The 20,456-nt window shown below is 34.2% G+C and overlaps 1 protein-coding gene and 1 non-coding gene across 3 annotated transcripts; one reads left to right on the top strand and one right to left on the bottom strand.

Moving 5' to 3' along the window:
• The first annotated feature begins 1,379 nt into the window (after nucleotides 1-1,379).
• TRNAE-CUC (transfer RNA glutamic acid (anticodon CUC)) lies at nucleotides 1,380-1,452 on the top strand. Its single transcript has one exon. It is a non-coding gene; the product is annotated as a tRNA-Glu (tRNA).
• Nucleotides 1,453-1,800: 348 nt separating this feature from the next.
• On the bottom strand, nucleotides 1,801-6,603 carry LOC137965736 (serine/threonine-protein phosphatase PP1). 2 transcript variants are annotated; one of them, XM_068812068.1, is made up of 4 exons: nucleotides 6,131-6,603; nucleotides 3,288-3,847; nucleotides 2,804-3,026; nucleotides 1,801-2,091 (listed from the first exon to the last, which is right to left on the bottom strand). In XM_068812068.1, the coding sequence occupies exons 1-3, from the start codon at nucleotides 6,327-6,329 to the stop codon at nucleotides 2,838-2,840; spliced, it is 948 nt and encodes a 315-aa protein (XP_068668169.1). In that variant the 5' UTR covers nucleotides 6,330-6,603; the 3' UTR covers nucleotides 1,801-2,091; nucleotides 2,804-2,837. The 2 variants fall into 2 exon arrangements, with proteins under 2 accessions (XP_068668169.1, XP_068668170.1); XM_068812069.1 differs by having other exon boundaries at nucleotides 1,801-2,070.
• Between the last annotated feature and the right edge of the window lie 13,853 nt (nucleotides 6,604-20,456).

Raw genomic sequence — 20,456 nt, 5'->3', positions numbered from 1 at the left:
ATAAAAGCTTTTTAAAGGTAAGGCTCTCTCTCTTTTTCTCTAAAGCCCTTTTGGTGAGAATTTTTAAGATAAAGGTTTATGGCTTAAAGATATGCCAATAAGTACTCATTCATTCATTTACTCATGGTTTGGTGGGGGTATTTATAACTTCTCCAACTCAAACTAACCATTATTTGCCCATTTGCAAAAATTAGATCGTTGATTGATCGATTATTGGTAAGTAACTAATCAATCAATTGATCATAACAGCTACCTTTCTATTAGAGAGTGACTTATTTTTTGATGGACTGATCGATCAATATGTTATCGATGGTCTAAAAAAGTATAGTTGATCGATCAATTTGATTCCCTCTGGTTGTGCAATACATGTGTGGTTGAGTATAATTTTATTTGATGGATCATGTTTGAATTCCCTTATTGGCTAGGTTCTAACTAATCGATTACTCAGGAGGGATACAAACAAATGTAATTGATATTGTGGATAAACAAAGCCAAATTAATGAAGTTGTGAAGATCATAAATTTCCACCCAAATAGTTTGTTTGATCAGGTCAAAAGCATTACAACAGATTTTGAAGCTAATCCTAGTGAAGATACTGATATTATTTTTAATACAAACAAAGATATCGACACAACATATGCATACTTAATTTGTACTCTCATAATTTATATTTTTCATTTTTATGTTAATCCATAGTTTCAAAGTTTGTTAAATTATTATTTTATCAGCATTATAAAATTATATTTAAATTATCTAATTATATGATTTTTTAAATTTCTATATATAAATATGTTGGTTCTCATTTCAAATTTATATGATGTGATTTTAGCTATTTTATTCATCTTTTATATGTTTATTTTGATTATTTTTAATGTCATTCTTTTCCATAAATTATTTTAGGTTAAAAATATTGTTAAATAAAACATTAATTATTATAAAATTTTATGCAAATGATAAAGAAAATCGCGCCAATAACAACAACCAAGTGTAAGTATATCTCAACGTTTCTCATAAGCTTATCATCATGATATTGTAATAGTTCTACAAATATATACTACACCAGTGTATAGAATTTGATAATCTTCTTGATCTACTTGAGAAGGAAGATGAATCATCTTTACATACCCCAAAATAGTATGGGAAAGTTGAGGGAGAGGAGAGAACAATCAGGATTGGGGTTGATTGGTTTGTAATAGTTCTTATCATTTCTGCAAGCTTATCATCTTGTTTTATTTTTTTTGTTAATTTTATGTATTAATTATTATATTATCCATTTTTTTCTTGTGTGTTGGGATTGGGTTTTAGAAGTCCATTGTTAGTGCTTAGAAACTTTTGTGTGCATATACATGACTCTATTGTTTTCTATGCTGACCATGAGTTCCGTTGTAGTCTAGTTGGTTAGGATACTCGGCTCTCACCCGAGAGACCCGGGTTCAAGTCCCGGCAACGGAAATGATTTATATTTTGCGTCATGAGAAAAAAGGGCCAATCTGTTTGACTTGACCAACCTTTGGTTTTTTTTAAGGATTTGAACCCGACGTGAATCGAAAACCAACCATCTGATGGGAAATGAAACACGCTACTACGATTGCGCCAGAGATTCCTATTATATTTATTTTTTCAATCAGAAAACATTTAAGCAATTATTGTATAAAAATATTATTTATTTTTAACTACTAATTTTCCTGTTGCATTATGAAACAAAAACTAGAGAAAGGGGCCAAAAGAATTTTTAATTTTATTTTTAATTTTATTTTATTTTTTATGCGTCAAAAGAGTAGGATGAATTGGACTTGCAGAGAAGAGGAATATTGTATATACATTGAAACTTGCGTAATTCAAAATAAAAAAAAAAAAAAAAAAAAAAGAGTACCTCCAGAAATACACCCCGTTTCCCTGTTGGAAACTCATTAATTATTTATACCATTAACTTTTGACAGAATAATCCAATCAATCCACGGATGTGGAGACGATGACAGCTACTTCAGCCGCCCGCCTGCCCTTAAAAGACATTTCAGGGAGAAGAAGCTGCTGTCTACCACCACCTATCGAACGTATTTCCACTGCCCGCTGCATCCATTCATGAGCCAACTAAAAATGAAGGAAGGAATAGGAAACAATGTGAAATTATTCTCAACATTAAGAACATCAGAAGCATGAATGAAAAATAACGACGACTGGTTCAGGCTCAATTCTTTGTCTACATCTTTCGCCAAGTTTTCTCTGTGTTGGAGGGGAGTGTTAATAGAGAATAAAGGCCTATATCATCTAATAATTTCTCCACTTTGAGACAGGTCTCCCATTCTAATATTACTCAAATGACAACAGACTACAAGGTCTACTTAAATCCAACTCTCTGCACTCAAACATCCATGTATCAAAAGAGTAGCAGTACAACTCAAAAAATGCCAAGAAACCTGACACCAGATTATCAAAACAGTATAAATTTGAAAAACCCACTGTGACACCAGATTTATCAGTTCGAGCAAATAAGATTTAGCATATGCTATATATACCAAAGAGAACAAAATCAAGAAAATGGAACAGAATCAGACAGCTTCAAAATACACTAATTGCCTTCGAAAATAATTGGTCATCATTTATGAGACATCTGACATAAGCCAAAGGAACCAACCCAGACCATGCAAACCCACCACAACAAAACGTTTTCTTTGGCATGATGACTCTTAAATGTATTTGCTACCAAAAAAAGATTATTGTTGAAGCTTCTCACACAATGACTAAGAAAATAGCAACCAAAAATTACTGCACATAATAATAATGGAAGGATGGTGGAACTAACCATGCTACCACTTGACAATGACCAGGCTTTGACTTCATATTTTTGTTGACATAAGGTACTTAGCTTTCTTTTCTGCTGGCTTAAGGATTTGGAAAGAGCACATCAAGTTCTCATCAACACTCATCATTGCACCCGCATTATCAAATTCACCACAGTAGTTAGGGGCTGAGAATATTGTAACCAATTGTCTGTCAGCAAAGAACTCATAACCATCCTCCACAACCTGCATTTAACAGATAAATTTCTCATCAAAACCTACTCACCAGTAAGATCTAGGGCAGAAGGGGAAGGTTACTGCTCTCTCTTGAACTGATTAACTTAGTCCCATTAGTTAAATTATAACAGTACACAACATACTATTTCAGATATCGTCACCAAATTAATCCACTCTCTTCCTTCAATAAATATACAACAATAAACACTGCTCAGTCTAATGTCCCAATGCCAGTCTACCTAAAATAAGAAACAGGAAAGTTAATGTAACCTGATGGGCACGACAAACAAGGTCAAGATCATGCTTTGTCAAAAACTCTGCAACCTTATCAGCACCAAACGTGTATGATACTCCACGATCATTCATTCCCCAGCCCTGAACATCTCTACCAGGATCTGACCAAAGTAAATCACAAAGCAGGCCCGTTTCTGGAACATCAGTCGGGCGACTAATGTTTTTAATTTGATCCAAATTGGTAAGATCAGGAGAAAGACCACCATGCATGCATAATATTTTGTCATCTATCAGAGCTGCCACGGGGAGGCAGTTAAAACTTTCTGTGAAGACTTTCCATAGTCTCACATTGAACCGGCGTTTACATTCATCATAAAAACCATATATTCTATTTATAGAAGCACATTCGTGATTTCCTCTCAGAAGAAAAAAGTTTTCTGGGTATTTGATTTTATATGCAAGAAGAAGGCATATAGTTTCCAAACTCTGCTTTCCTCTATCAACATAATCCCCTAGAAATAAATAGTTGGCATGGGGAGGCAGACCACCATACTCAAAAAGTCTCAAAAGATCACCATACTGCCCATGTATGTCACCTAAAGATCAAATGAGATAAAAAAGACGTTAGGAAACATCATTTTAAAGTGAAGATAACCAGATTTGAAGAAGGAAATTCAAATAATTATTTTAAACATGCATGCGTCCAGGAGAACCAAAGCTGACTAGCATACTTTAATTTGCAAAATATCAGTCATTTAAAATATCCAAGTTAAAAAAATTTATTGAATGTTGATTACGCACAAGCACACATACTAATCCACCGAGTGACACTTAGCCCATGACCTCACACTTGAAACCCCTTTCCCACAACTGCCCATTGAACCAAAGGCACAAAAAAAAAAGGAAAGAGAAAACAAACTAGAGTCTCCATTCAAACAGCTGCACCATGATTATTAATATAAGATATTCTAAAACAGAAAAATGACCCAAATGAAACAACCAGTTCAAATTTGTGAGATGAAGGACAGGTTTAAGCTCCATCAGAGAATAGATCTCATGGCTTTAAAAAATTAAGAACTTAAGGAAGGGTATAACTGAGGTCCACCATACTCAAAACTAGGAGTGGGCAGTTTGGCCTCCTCCTCCGTTGTTTGTCTTTTTTTTTTGTTGCTCTTTTGTTTCATTAATAAAGCTGCAAATAAAAAAAAAAACTATAAAATAGATGCACTACTTTCCAACATTTCAGGTGCACTAGAAAAACTTCTCAAGGTATCAGTTCTAGCGGACAAAAATGGTCCAATTTGATAATCTCATCGATTTGGAGTGGCACATGACAGCAAATATATACACACGATTGCAAACACCTTCTATTAAATTATTTTGAACGGTTTTTTTGCACATAACATTCTATATTGGAGACATAATTCCTTATTCATATGCTTTCAAGTGCATGGATTGGACAGTCTTTACCATTCTCATGAACAGGTGAATAACAAAAACCTCAGAAAATACAGGAGAATTTGCTAATTAAGAATGTAGAAATGAGACAAGAAACCATGAGAATGTTAAACTAGGTAAAAGAAAAGATAAAAAAACCAAATTAAAGAAGAGCATGCTCGCCACATTATGGAGCATATTGTGAGGCATTAGAAGTACATGATGTGTTTCAACAATCTTATTTAACATCTTACAGCGAATTTTCTTTTGAGAATATTTTGAAATATTAAATTCTAATAAAAAAAATATTTTAAAATATTAAACAGTTAACTATGAATGATCCCCACGAACTATTTGAATGTATTTTCAGAGAAAAGGTGCATTCCTTCCTAATTGCTTGAAATTGTTCCCAAATCCGTGCTATTTGAACATAAGGAAAAAAAGATGCAGACTACCTTGTTCCTTTTTTTTTTAAGCAAGACCAGACCATACCATCTTGTTCTAACAAATTTGTTTTGACACCGTCACATCCCATGTTTAGAAAGTCAATATTTTGGATTTTAAGGTTCATAGAGTCCATTGCCTTCCTCTCAGTGTTCAGAAAAATAAAAGTTATTAATGACTAATCACAAGCAAAAACATACTAGCTAATGCTCCCCAAGCTTGCAGTGATGTTCGAAGAAACGGCACAAGACCAACAAAAAGACTATGAGTTGTGACTTGAGCCTTTGGCTCAATGGTCTCAAAGGGGGTTTCTAGTATGGCGTCCAGGATTTAAGTCTCACTAGGGGTGAGGGGTGTCTGTGTGTGTAATCAACACTAAAAAAAACAGAGAATATGAGCTGACTTGTGCAGAACAGGAGGGCGCCATACTAGTGTTTATAGTCGTTTTGTTTTTCCTTTTTTCTTTGAATAAAGGAAATTCAGATATACGGTGAGAGTGATTTCCTTCAGTAGAACCACCTTCTGGCACTCACCGGTTTAAAATGATCTAGCAACACTTTAAGCGATAGTGGTAATCTATTTTCACAACATTTGAAGCATGAGATGGAAGCAGCCTGATTTGCCATTACCCATCCACGCAACTTAAGATCCTGATGCGACCACAAACAATATAAAATCATTAACCCCTTCCTGTTGGGATTCTGTTTTCCGATAAAAGTATGAGGAGAAACAATTAGAAAACTAACAGTGCTGATTATTAGAGTAATGCAACAACTCAGTAAAACCTAGCGTGAAACAAACAACGTTTCATTTTCAGACAAAGGCATAAAATATCTCCACTACCGATTTCTAGTCTCTAAAACTCCTAGAGGTAAAAGACAAAAAAAAATCGCCCAAAATACAGCAGACTCAAGAAAACAACCAGATTCCGCCATCGAGACTCCCCTCACAAAAAAAAAAAAAAAAAAAAGGATAGGTAGTTAGTAATGGGTACGTACCGCAGATCTTGATCGGTGCTTCTAGTTCCAACAGGTTGGGCTGCTGGAGAAAGATCTCCCTAGATACAACGCAAAGCTGCCGTATCTCAGACTCGGAGAGCTGGACTTGCTTTCCCGGCCTAGACGATCGAACCTCCAAAAGTCGCTTTATGATGTCATCCAAAACGGCAGGGTCAATTCCCTGCCCTTGCAAGGCCATCGATCTCGATCTCGTTCCCGACTTCGAGTTCTCACCAACGCAACAACGAACAAACCCTAACAGAACCAAAAAAATACGAAAAAGAAAACTAAAAAAAAAAAAAAAAAAAACTCTTTCCTCCCTCTTCTGCTCTCTATTTCTCTCTATCCATCCGTTTCAATCCTACTCCGCTGCTTTTTTTCCCTTTCTATACGAATCGCTTTATTTTTTCCGTTCAAGAAATCGTGCGTAAAACGCAGGTAAGACGGGACTGCAACTCCGGTGTGGCGGAGCTGCCAATATAAGTTTTTTTTTTTTTAAAGAAATAATAAAAACTGTTGCTACAAAAAAAGATTGTGAGCACTAGTGGTGGTGGCCCCTTCTTGCAGAGGTAAGGATAAAATTGTAATTATTGGAGATATGAGGGGTGAAAAGTTAAGCAAAGCACTCGTCCTATGAGTCAAAGTCTTCTCTAGGTTTGTCGGAGAGGCGCTCTGTAGACCGACACCGACACTAAACTAATTTAAGTTAGATTTTAATAGAAATATTTATATTATTATTTATTTATTATATTCATGACTTTTAATATTATATTAAATTACTAATTTAAGAGTGATAGTTAAGATATAGTAAAAAGTAAGAATATGATCATAGTAAATATTTTATTTAAGTAATCTATTTTTTATAATTAATTAAATTAATATTTTTATTTTACTTTGTAATTATTGTATTAATTTAAACTAAACAAAATCTATCTTATTTTATTAATAAAATACCCCTACTATTTATTTATTATATTCATGATTTTTAATAGTAGATTAAATTACTAATTTAAGAGTGATATTTTATTTTAAAAAATTAAATTATTTGTCTTATTTTGTTAATTAAATTACTATTATGTTTGAATGATGCTTAACCTATTATAAATGAACTTCTTTATTGTTGGAGTCTATGACAATCATATATTAATCAAAAGTCAAAAATAAAAATAAAAAGGAGACTTGTACATCAAAGTTCCTCTTTCAATTTGCTCACTACACTTGCATTAGCTTCATTAGTTTTAGTGTGTCTTGTTCTACTAATCATATTACATTTTAAGTCTTCTAGTTTAGAGAGGGAAGTAAAAGAATTCTCTCATATATGAGTGATGCCGTGACACTTGGTATTAAGTATCTTTAATTTAGCCATTACAATCTTCTATGTCCCTTTCGATCTAGTTCATCATTTTTATTCTTTACTAAGCATTTGTTCTTTTCAAACGAAACCTTATTTCCTTTGTCACAAAATTGATTAATGGTAAGTAAATCAAACATCAACCCTTATACATAATATGTTGAATTTATGGAAAAGAAAACTACTTCATTGACTTGATCTTAATTAGAGTACATGAACCTTTATTTATAATAGAGGAAGTCCAAATACATTTAAACTATATTTGTCCCAATTATACTCAAAATCTAACACTTAAAGATAAGTCTTAGTATAATTAAATAACCCAATATAAATAAAAGACTAACATGACTAAAACACCTTTAAACTGAAACTATTATATGAGACCTGCTTCCATAATAATTCTGGCTCTATAAGACTTCTTATGCCATCTCACGTGATCATGGTGGGTCCCATATCTTATGGGCTTGGACCAATCTTCCAACACTTTTGGATATGACTTCTTATGTCATCTCACGTGATCATGGTGGGTCCCATATCTTATGGGTTTGGGCCCATCTTCCAACACTCTTGGTATGACTTCATATGCCAGCCCACGTAATCATCGTGGGTCCTATATCTTATGGGTTTGGGCCCATCTTCCAATACTCTTGGATATATAGGTCTTCCTTATTCTTATGGGTTTGTGCCCATCTTCCAACACACTTGGATATGTGGGTTTTCCTTGGTCGTGTGGGCTTGGGCTTATCTTCCAACACTCCCCATTAAACTGGGGGTGAAAAAACATCATGAACTCCCAGTTTGCTACAAATGATGTATAGGATCTTCTTGTAAAATTGGTAGTCCTCCATATCTTCCAACATAATAGACTTCGGATATGAAAGAGTTTGTGGTAGTAATTTTACCAATTTCTTTTATGGTATCTTTGTTATTGGGTCCAAATGTTACATGACCACGGTCTTTCGGTTTGAGTTCTATGAATTTCTTCTTATTACCACTCATATGCCTTGAAGACCTATTATCCAAAGTCTAACAGGTTTCCACAAGGTGGTTTTGACCACCACAATAAGGGCATACTCGTGGGAGAGGAACTAGAAATGATTCTACCACCTCTTGTTTGGTCTCTTCTAAAATTTTTGTCATGGCCTCAATTTGAGGATGATGTACCTCTATTGCTTGAATACATAGCATATGAAGCATCATTAGTTGAGTTAGGAGACGAATCAGGGATTTGCAGCAATGTGACACTTATATCATCTATTGGAAGATATGGAGGACTGTCATTTTATACGAGAAGATCTTATACACCATTTGCAGTAAGCTAGGAGTTCATGATGCTCTCTCACCCCCAGCTTGAGGGGGAGTGTTGGAAGATGAACCCAAGCCCACACGACCAAGGAAGACATGTATATCCAAGTGTGTTGAAAAGATGGACCCAAGCCCATAAGAGCAAGGAAGGCCCACACATCCAAGAGATGTGGAAGATGGGCTCAAGGCCCATGGATCAAGGAGAAGTCCCATAGGCCCATACAATGATGGCAGAATGGTAAATATAGAGATATCATTTATGTAATTAGGTAGGTTATAATTGTAATATTGTAGGTTAATTAATCTATAAATTGAGCTTAGGGGGAGGGTTTGGATATAAGTCCATAACCTTTTCTTCCTCTTATTTTCTTTCAATGAGTCCCTCTCTCTTTCTCTCCATGAGCTAAATCATGGAGTCATGAAAATCAACATCATCAAAAGGAAGGTAGTGCAAAGGAGCTAAGAAGTTGAGTCTGAGCAACTTCAAGGTATGACTTGATATTTGTCAAACAAATTGCCACCGCTAAAGCTTCCATTTCCCTTTCTTAAAGCGAAATATCGATGGAGTATGGTTGAGTGATCTTCCACTCTTGAAGTAGACCCCAAAACCGAGCCAAAAATTCATGAATATTGTCTCATTACTTAGTATCAACATTTCTTGCAATACATCAAATAACTTTTGTAAAGTAATCGTACTAGAATATAACTTAGTATAAGTGTTCCAATCTGTTTGGTTGATTCTAAGTGGACAACATTGTTTACTACATGATCGTCCATACTATTAATAAGCCAACTAATTACCAAATTGTCATCCTTAACCCACTTTAGATAGGATTGACTTTCTTCATCAATAGGTGGAGAAGACTTGGTTAAGTGACCGAGAAGGTCTCGAGTAATATGAAACCTTCTAACCGATTGAGACCAACTAAGATAATTGGATAATACCCTTAACGGAATAATAGTAATTTTGAGTATGTTATTCTTACTACTTGTATTTCCTTCAAGCATCTTAAGTCAACCAATGCTTAGTAAAGCACAAACAAGAGGAGGATATGATGAATATCCAATCAAACTAAAACTCCAATTAAGATGGTGTAATTGCTATAATCCATTATTGAAGAATTGATATGGACTGAAGTAGAACTGATATAATCCAATAATCAAACTTGAGAAGCAATTAAATCAATGATATGTTGACCAAAATAAGAGGTAACCCGAGTGAGGCGGTTGACTTCTACCAATCCGAATTTTAAACTCAAGAAGGACCTTTAAGAGTCCAAAAAATTCGAACTTGTATTCAAACTGAAACCCCAATCTCAGGAGGCTCATGTTTGTTGAAAATATCTATTTTTCAAATTTTAAATATAATCCACTTAATGAAATTTTAACAAACTTCTTTCAAATACCAGCCTCTTTCAAATAAAGATAAGTTCTTATCCACTACATTAGCCACTAAATCGAAGTCCAAATAAACCAAAAATTGTATCTTAAGTGAAGTAGATCAATTACTCATTGGATACCACTCATTGGATACCAATTCAAATCCTCTTTTTGGTCTTCAAAAACTCAAGAACTCATGGGAGGTTCTTAACCCAAGCTTCTCTTAACGTTTCCTTATGATAGGTGTCATATTTATCATTTAAAAAGACACATTTCCCTTACTCATTTCCAAAAAACCTTTAGGCAATGAAATTGATCATAATTCTTAAAGGGTTGGAGAAGGAATTAGCAATTCCAAAAAATCATAAATCACCAAAAACCAACTGCTATTTGTGCTCGACAAAGTCCCTCAAACAATTTCTATATGTTTGGAGAATTCGAGTACCATAAATCATAAACCAACTTCATTTAATCCAAAAAATTCAAGTAAATTACTGGTCTTGAATAATGAGAGATCAACCTAAGTCTCATGCAAGTCTCATATCATTCTTCCATCATATAACCATCTACTTCATAATCTATAGGTCTTCATAACCTTATAGGCAACTGATCTTGATCAAACTTGCAATATTTGAGTGCAAGAAAATCAAGGTCGTAATATCCTTTAAACACCAAGTATTAGCTTTCACAACTTCTGATGTGAAATTCATTTGTTTCTTGATGTAATATAGAGATTAAGGGCTTGATACATAGAATGAGAGTAAGGAAAAATATAACCAAAAATCACTTATCTTTCCATAGTGGAGTATCTTCATTCAAGAACACCTTGCATGAAACCTTCAAAAGTACTTAAGCATCACTTCAACATGGGAATCCTAAATCCTCAGCTCTGATACCATGTAGAATTTAAGACTCCTTCATAATAATCTCGAGCCAAAGAGAGAGAGGAGAAGAAAAAGAAGGAGAAGAAAAAGTGAAGAAGTGAGAAAGGAGAAAGAGTTTAGGAATTGACTTCCAAGAGAAGGGAAAGGAAAGTTTGGATGAACTTGAGAAGAGAGGAGAGAACTTAATTTTCTACCTCTTAGCCAAGGGCCTCTATTTATAGTTTTTTTAGTATATGTTATAAAGACTACAATGCCCTAAGGGCTTCTACCTTACAAGAGAAAGAGACATAAATAGACAAGTAATTACATTTTTATGCCATCTTGATGAAGTCTTATTATTTACCAAGATGCCACCTCTTGGATGTGTGGGCTGTCTTCCTTGGACGTGTGGGATTGAACCCATCTTCTAACAAAAGCAATTCAAGCTCATTCTCATAGTCCCAATCGCTTACCTCTTTCGATGTAGTGGAGTCATCATCTTCAATGGTCATGAGACCCACTAGCTTTCTTCTTCCTCGAAATGGCTGGACTCCTCTTTCATAGCATCCCAAGTCAAGATCACGACTTTATTCTTCTTATTCTTTGGTTCTTTTCTTGAGGATGGGGTCTTTCCTTCTAAGTTAGGGCACTTGTTTCTTCTATGCTCTACTTTGCCAAAATAAATGTAGTTTTCTTAAACGATTTGTCATTTTTCAGTTCTAAATTGGCCTTCTCTAAAATTCTTCTTCTTTTGTTACATATTTTGAAGATGTCTAGTGATGAAGTCCACTTCGTTGGAGCTTTCTTCACTAGTGTCATTTTCAGCACTAGTCTTGGCCTTTAGAGTAAGAGTTTTCTTCTTAGGATATGCTTCCTCTTTGTCTTCAGGTTCCATCTCATAGGCTAGGAGAATCCCTAGAAGCTCTTTCAAACTCATGATAAAGCTAACATTCTCATTAATAATTATCTTCCTCATGTCCCATAACTTTGGAAGTGCCTTGAGAAGCTTATTGTTTTACCTATATAGGGAGATATATTCTCCTAGAATGTTCAATTCATTAATTATGTGAATGAACCTAGAGTTCATCTTAACTATTTATTTATTTGATTTCATTTTGAATTCATCATATTGGGCTATCAATAAACTAATTCTAGAGTCCTTGACTCTAGTGGTCCCTTCATCGCGGTCTTACATGTGGAGACCCGGTTTAACTTATTTGGTCCTAAGACACATAACAACAAGTTAATGGCCTTGGAGTTTGTTCTGAGTAGCTCCATATCTTCCCTAATCAACTCATTGAACTCCTTTGTGACAAAGTGGTCATTCTCTAATTTTTTGTCACATGCCATACGTCTCAGTCCATGGATTTGAGGAAGAATTTCATTGTTACCTTCCAATAGTCATAGGTTACACCATTGGATAGAGGGGTACGATTGGCAGATTGTCATTCTGAAAGGGGCAATTTATCTTGAGATGTCATTTGAATCGATATTAAAATCAAGATAATTTTAATTCCAAACATAATTAGGCATACTCTGATACTAATTGTTGGCCCAAGTGGCTTTTCAAGAGGGGGTGAATTGAGTTTTTACAATTAAAAACAAGTATGCACAAATTAAAATAAATGTAAATACAAGTAAAAGTAAATAAAATGCACACACCACAATAACACCAATATTTGTTATCAATGTTCCTCTATTGGTATTTATCACCCAAGAATTTGCGCTTGGAAAATTCCACTAATATAAGCTTCATTAGCTTAAAATTACACAAAAGATATTTTGGCTCTGTTTTAAGCCACATATATTCTTAAATACACAATTACAAGCAATCTCCCGTGAAAGATTGAGCTAGATTCTAGCTTTAGAAAGTTCTTCAATCATGATTCAAGGTTCTAGATGGACCTTTCAAATAAAATAAAAAATTACAAGGAAAAGGAAAGGTTTACACCCTTTTGCGAGCTTGGGAGAGACAACCTTCTCCTTTGATTTGTCTAAGCCTCTAACTTTGATGCACAATGTAAATAAGTTTGGAGCTTGAAAAGAGAAAATGATTTGCTAGAAAGATTTTTTCTTTCTCGAAAATCAACATAGGAAAAAAATTGCAAAGTTGAGAATTTTGAATGCAATAGGTATGCCAAAGAATGCTCACTAACTTCTCAAAAGAATGTTTCACAGGGAATTTATAAGTTTTTAAAGCCAAACTAGCCTTTATTTGCCCGTTTACAAAAACTTGATACATAATTGATCGATCAATGTAAAGTATTGTTCGATCATTGTAGATGTTGATCAATCAATTCAGTGCCAGATCTCTAAGTGTGTTATTAAAGTATGACCAAAAGTGATCCTAAGTTATTCTAACATGTTTGAAATATATGTATGCATTGATAAAATATATAGACTACGCAATTTTGTCCTAAGGCTCCAAAAAATTTCATCTGTCCCCAAGTTTAAAGGTTTGGGATTGTTCTCTTACATAGACTGAGTTTTTTTGTGATTTTCCAATACATCCTAAACTCCATCTTCAATTCTTTGCTTCTTCTTTTTTATAGTGTTTCTTCAAGATGACTTTGACACAGTAGTGTAGCTCGAGGTCTTTGACAAGCTTTTGTCGGTTCTTTGCATAGACCTTGACTTTTGTGTCACTTGAAGGAATTGCATCTAAAATGCTAGAATTGACTATGTTAGATTAATTAAGATTTGTTATTATCAAAATCAAGATAGGAGACAACTTTTAGTCAACACATCATCATAGCCTCTTCAGTGGGGATGTCTAACTCTTACAAAATTGATCTCACTCATAGAAGTTCACAAACTGTATGAGTCATTGTTTAGTATTCAACTTATGCACTATAACTGGTCATAACATTTTGTTTTTTGCTCTCTCAAGTAATTAAATTTCCATTAACAAACACATAATAACTAGTGGTAAATTTCTTATCCAACTTGGATTCTGCATAATCTACATCTGAGTATCCTCCAATTTGCAAATGACTGTGTAACTCTTACAACAATCCTTTTCTCGGTGCCCTCTTCAAATATCTTAGTATGTTGTGTATAGATTTGAAAACACTCCATAAATTGGTTGACCATACTCATATCAAAAGATGTTTGGTTGAGTTATTGTGGCATAAATAAGTTTTCCTACTAACCTTCACTACATGATCTTATTTTTTACTTACGTAGGTGTCTCAATAGGCCTTGCTCCTAGCAACCCATATTCCTATAGTATATATGTGACATACTTTCTTTGTGTTAGAAAAATTCTTGCTATGTCAATCCCAAAAATATACTTGAAAGGCCAAATCCTTGGTTTGAAAATGTTTTGCAAGATGCTTATTTACATCTTCAATGCCTTTTGTACTATGTCATCCACTTATGCAATTAATACCACAACCTTGAAATACCTCTTCAAGACAAACACTGAATGGTCACAATGACTTCTAGAAAATGCAAAGGATATAACCACCTTGCTGAATTTCCAAACTCTTTGGCATGAGTAATTATCTCATCTGAATTAGCCATAGTTAAAATAGAAAAAAGTCAATCCACTTTTCAATCAAACAAGAATAGGCTTACACACCAACCAACACCACCAAGAAACATAGTAAATTGCTTATGCAGATAAGATGGGGCCCACACCAATGACAATTAGGGCACCCAATCTTCAACAAATCCACAACTAACAAAATATGCTTTTAATAGGAGTAATTCAACAGTAAAAATCAAGAATCGTGAAGACTATGGATGACATCAGCATACAAAGGATGATGCAAGCATTACGCACATGTGTCGATCTTAGAAAAGAACCTAGCATACAAACTTCTAGGGATACAAATACTTCATAGAACTACTGAATTGGATGCACAAGCCATCAATTGAGGGTTTTGACACAAAAGAGAGGAAAATTTTGACCTTGAACTTCAATCACCAAAGAATTATGAGAATCTCTTGTTAGATGTTGGGATGAGTTGGGTTCCATCCTAAAATAACTACCCACTTAGAAGATCTATTGCTCAACCTTATAATCCATTAATTTTTCTTCCTAATTTTCCATTTGAGACTTTTTCTAACTCAACACTCCCTTTCATGGCCACACTTTGCATGTTGCATGTGACGAGCTTCAGATATGGGCACAAATCCTCAATGGGGCACAAAGACTCTTACCTCATGGAGCCATAACACACAAACTCTTACTTCATGGAGCCCACAATACAAATAACCTAGGGAACACAAAGTGGGCCTCAGCCACAGCCACATTCTACTCTAATACCACTATTGAGTGTTGAATTGATCCCGGTTCCATCCCAAAATGACTAGCTAGTTAGGACACCTATTATTCAACCTTATAACCCATAACATTCCTTCCCATTTTCCAATGTAAGACTTTTTCCCACTTAACATCCCCTTTCCTGGAGTAGTTGTAGACTTAGAGAGATGAGAAAAGAGTGTTTGAAAACCTATGCAACCAGATCTTATGGCTCTAATATCATGTAAAAGTTTGAAATTGAGATACAAGGAAAAAAGAATGGAATGGAAGAATGCGTGAGTTCGACACTCGTTTGGGAGAATTTGACCTCCCTTCTATACTATATATTCAGTTAAGTGACAAAGCATCAAAGTTATAACAAGAGTGAAATAACTAAGTGTGGGAGAGTTCGACCTCCCTTCTATACTATATATTCAGTTAAGTGACAAAGCATCAAAGTTATAACAAGATTATTGCTATCCCAAGAGTACATATAACAAGAGTGAAATAACTAAGTTATTCCTTTACATATATTTCAATAGTGTGAAGTTGGATCCCAGGCCTATCCCAAAATGATTAGCCAACTTAGGAATCATCTTTCCCAACTAATAAACTCAAGATCTTTGTACTCACTAATCCATGTGGGATTATTCCTTAACGCTCCCCCTCAAGTCTAGGCCTTCTTTTGTGGCTCTACAAGTGGATAATTTAGGTGTAGGCCATCTTTTGTGGCTTTACAAGTGGATAATTTAGATGTAGGCCCTTTTGTGGCTCTACGAGTAGATAATTTAGGTGTAAGCCCTCTTTTGTGGCTCTACAAGTCGATAATTTAGGTGTAGGTCCTTTTTTGTGACTCTACAAGTGGATAATTTAGGTGTAGGCCCACATATGAAAACCTGTTTTGATACCATGTGAAGTTGGGTCCAAGGCCCATCCCAAAATGACTAGTCAATAATAAGTTGAACCAAGTGTTGTTTAATAACAATAAATCAAATAATCTCCCATATGCTCATCCTTCATACTTCTTCTATTCTCCCTCAAGTTGGGAGATAATGTCAATGATCTCAGGTTGAAGTCAACAAATATTTTGCAAGTTCATATGCTAATCCACTTCTAGTATGATCAAGTAAAAGAAGGTTAATATCAACAAGTTCACTAGCTCAAATATTTTAATCTTTTCTTGCCTTAACTTTTTAGGTAAGGATACCAAATCAAATTCTTTGTAATCATTCAAAATACCAAAAAAAAACTCACAAAATTCATGGTTGGAATAATCTTCTAAATAACGTAATTTCCTTCTTCAATTAGTGCGAACTTAGCAATCAAAGAAGACACCTTTCCTTGTCTTTTTTTCCTTAAAATCTTTAGGCAAGGCAATCTTTGACAAATAAATCAAGAAAAGTTTATGAAAATAAGATGATCTTCTAAAAAAATTTTCCAGATATTGTTAGTTAAAATTAAAAAATTTCCAATGGTAGATCATGAGATACTTTCTTGATATTGTTGATCAATAACAACAACTCAAAAAGTTAAGCAAAAAATTTGGCTTAAATTTGGATCTTCGCATGCAATAGTATACCATCATGACCTTTGATTCTTCCAATGCCTTCTTAAATATAGATCAAATTGACAGGAAGATTTTCTCCTTATGAATTTAGACATAAATACCTTTCAACCAAGTATAACTTGTCTTCCTAAAATATACTTATTTTGAGATAAATAATCTTATAGATTTCGGACTCTGTAATCTGGCCTAACTGAGTATTATTTCTTCTTTTGCTAGCATGATAATTGACTCTTTCGACATTGATATCTCCATCTAAAAAAATTAGAATGAAAATTAGTTGAATAGGTAAGAAAATATACTTACAATCTTTCTTTAGATATATAATTCTTCATATAAAGTCTCATTCTTGATGGTATAAAAAGGCTCGAAAGTTGAAGCTTTCTGCTACTACATGAAACTTTTATTCTGCTTTACCTTTCCTACTTCAAATGTAGATTTCTCTTTCTTGAAAAATATGATTTTAATGATTATTTTTAATTGGAAACTAGACTTAAATATTTTTCCAAATGTATATAAATTGCTATAAGAAAAATATGGCAAGAGAGTGAAACATCAAATGAAACACAAAAATTGAGAAATAAGACTTAAGAAAAAATGAGAAACTCCTTTTTTTTCCTTTTTCTTTTTCTTCTTCTTCTTCCATTTCTTCTCCATCTTCTTCTCCTTTTCCATCTGAAGTGCGAGTCAAGTCTATTATTCATCCAAGAGGTATTTTTTTAACTATCCTCAGAAAATGGGTAGACTATGTGCCCCATAGTAGGGTTACTTTTTCGCCAGTAAAATTGAACAAAAAGTATTTTTTACTATAACCATTTGACTGGAGTATGGAGCGATGTCTTACAGCTAGGAGTGATTTTACTCTCTCTTATATTATGCTATCTGGGTCTCTTGAAAAAGAACAAAGAGACCACCAGCTTGAGGGAAAGTGTTGGAACATATGGTGGACTATCATTTTATACGGGAAGATCCTATGCACTATTTGCAGCAAGTTGGGCATTTATGACGTTCTCTAACCCCCAGCTTTAGGGGGAGTGTTGGAAGATGGGCCCAAGCTCACACGACCAAGGAAGGCCCATATGTCCAAGTGTGGGGAAGATGGGCTCAAGCCCACAAACCAAGGAGAAGGCCCATGGGCCCACACAGTGGTGGCATTATGGTAAATAAAGAGTCATATCATAAATATGACATTGGTGTAATTAGTCTATAATTTATATCTCTTATTCACTCTTACTAGGGTGAAAGGTATTCTTGTAATATTAGTATTTTTTATATCTATAAATTTCTTGGACCCTACTTCACATGGTATCAGAGCAGGTTCTAATATGTGGGTTTCCACCAAATAGGAGAAGTTTGAAGGATAAGCACAGTGGAGATTTTTTGATTTATTGATTATTAAACATAACTTGGTTCAACTTATTATTGGCAGTCTACTACTGGCTTGACTCTAGTTTGATTATTACTCTGGATTATTATCTTGGATTGCACCCAACTTATTACTTGGTGCATAACTTCTTTGTTCAAGGATGGACTTGTTGTAGATTATCTTATGTGCCCTTATTGCTCTTAAGGACTTTTACTACCTACTGGTTATTTACTGCTATATAACTACCTATTTGGTACGTGTTATTTGGGCCCATACCCATATCAAGTTTTGTTATTGCGTCTCTCTGAATTGAGACATTATTATTGAAAAAATGACTTCTTGGTTACTAATTGTTGTCAGCCCTTATTTGGCATTGGCATTTTTATTTCTACCATTTGAGAGTCGGTGTCGTGTTGGGACACCGTGATGGAAGAACTTATTACTAAACTTCTAAGCAACGCCTATAGGCCCACATATGAGAACATGCTCTGATACCATGTGAAGTTGGGTCCAAAACCCATCCCAAAATGACTAACTAACTTAGGAAGCCTCTTTCCCAACCAATAAACTAAAGATCTTTGTACTCACTATTCCTTGACAAATAGAATAACTAAGAAATGTCTTTTCTATCAGAGTAAAAGAGAAGATATTGGCTTTTCTGCTAGAGTGGTTCTAGATTGCATAAATTTAGATTAAACATATAAGTGAGGTTCATTATATTTGTTATACTTGTTTTCTAGGAGAAGGAAGGCAAGAAGTGTTGCATTGCAAGAGTCATCTCTATCCACGAGCCATCCTGCTATCAGCTCATTACTTCATACAAGCATCAATTCCACAAACCTATAGAGTAGAGATGTCTCTAACCATGAGATTATATCTAGGCTTTCAGAGTTGTCTTCTGCTTTTAGTTCTATTTCTACATCTTCAAGCAGTAAAAGTAGCACAGGATCAGATAATCTTGATCTCCCAAGTTCACTGCACTTGTCACATCCCAAACGGCTTTCTACATATATTGAGCGAATAATTACTATTGCATCTTTCAGTAAAGTGGGCCTTGGAACAGCTTCACCAAAACTGAAAAAGATAGGAATACAAGCGAGGGAAGAGCTTACCTTATGACTCTCGAGTGTAAGAAAAAAGTCTCTCTTATTATAAAGGTAATTTAATTTTTATATATTTGATTAGATTTTGATTAATAAGTTTTATATGATGTTATAATACCTTAATATAGGTTTCTATGTTAGATTTTCAAAGTTTTATTTACCCCCTTTACTCATTCCAAATAAAATGAATAATGAAATAGGTTTCAATTAATCAAAAGGGGCAACAAAATATCCTATTTGTCACCAAAACTCGTGCATTGGAACCCATGGTTATTGACCCTGAATTCTTTAGTACAAAACATTTTATTTTCAAGTGAAGATTCCTAATATAAAAAAGTGTCTTTGTTGTTGTTAAATAAGAACCCATTGTATCTTAATGTATATATTTAATTTATTTGGAGCTATTAGAGTCAGACACACTTATGGGGGGTACCAGTTGAGTGGGACATCTTTAACAATATTTGAGAAGGAATAAGGGATAAAGTAATGTAACTCTTTCACATATAGATCATGAATTTCTTAAATCAATATTATGAGTTTGATTTTTTCATTATATGCAAAAGAAAAAAAATTGGTTGCTACAATCGTGTGATTGTCACGTCATATGGTGACTTGATTTATTGGACTCCAATATACGGAACAATGAATAGGTTATTAGTTATATAGTTATTAGTTGGGGATGTTAAGTTGTGGAGCCTAATTAACACCTTACGTTATTTCATTAAGGGTAGTTTGGAGATTTTGTACTTGTATTATGGTTGTCATTGTTTTCTCTTTATATTTGGGGGCATCATTATTATGGTTTATCATCGAAGAAGATCATCAGTGCAGTTGAGAAAGGTTAGAGAAAACATGAGTGTGTGCGATTTCTCTTGTAAACTATTTCATCTTCAAAGTGGATTACTACAACAGCAAAAAACAGGACATAGTCTCACCTTGAGACGCATTAGTTTTGAATTAGAGCGTCTAATTCCAAACAGGGGATCCATTTGCGTATTTTTTTAAAATACCATTCATAGCTTGATAGATAATTTCATGCATTTTTTTTATTCAAAGTACGGTTGACTACAATGATAAATGTGATCAGATTTTGTAGTTTTTTCTTATGTAGTATTTGACATGAGTGTGAAAGAATTTCAAGAATC

This window comes from Aristolochia californica, unplaced genomic scaffold, assembly GCF_029961685.1.
Source record: "Aristolochia californica isolate CCGP_79_NKW_82.1479 unplaced genomic scaffold, dmAriCali1.0.hap1 SCAF_5, whole genome shotgun sequence".
NCBI classification, from domain to species: Eukaryota; Viridiplantae; Streptophyta; class Magnoliopsida; order Piperales; family Aristolochiaceae; genus Aristolochia; species Aristolochia californica.
This window is presented reverse-complemented; position numbering and strand designations above follow the sequence as displayed.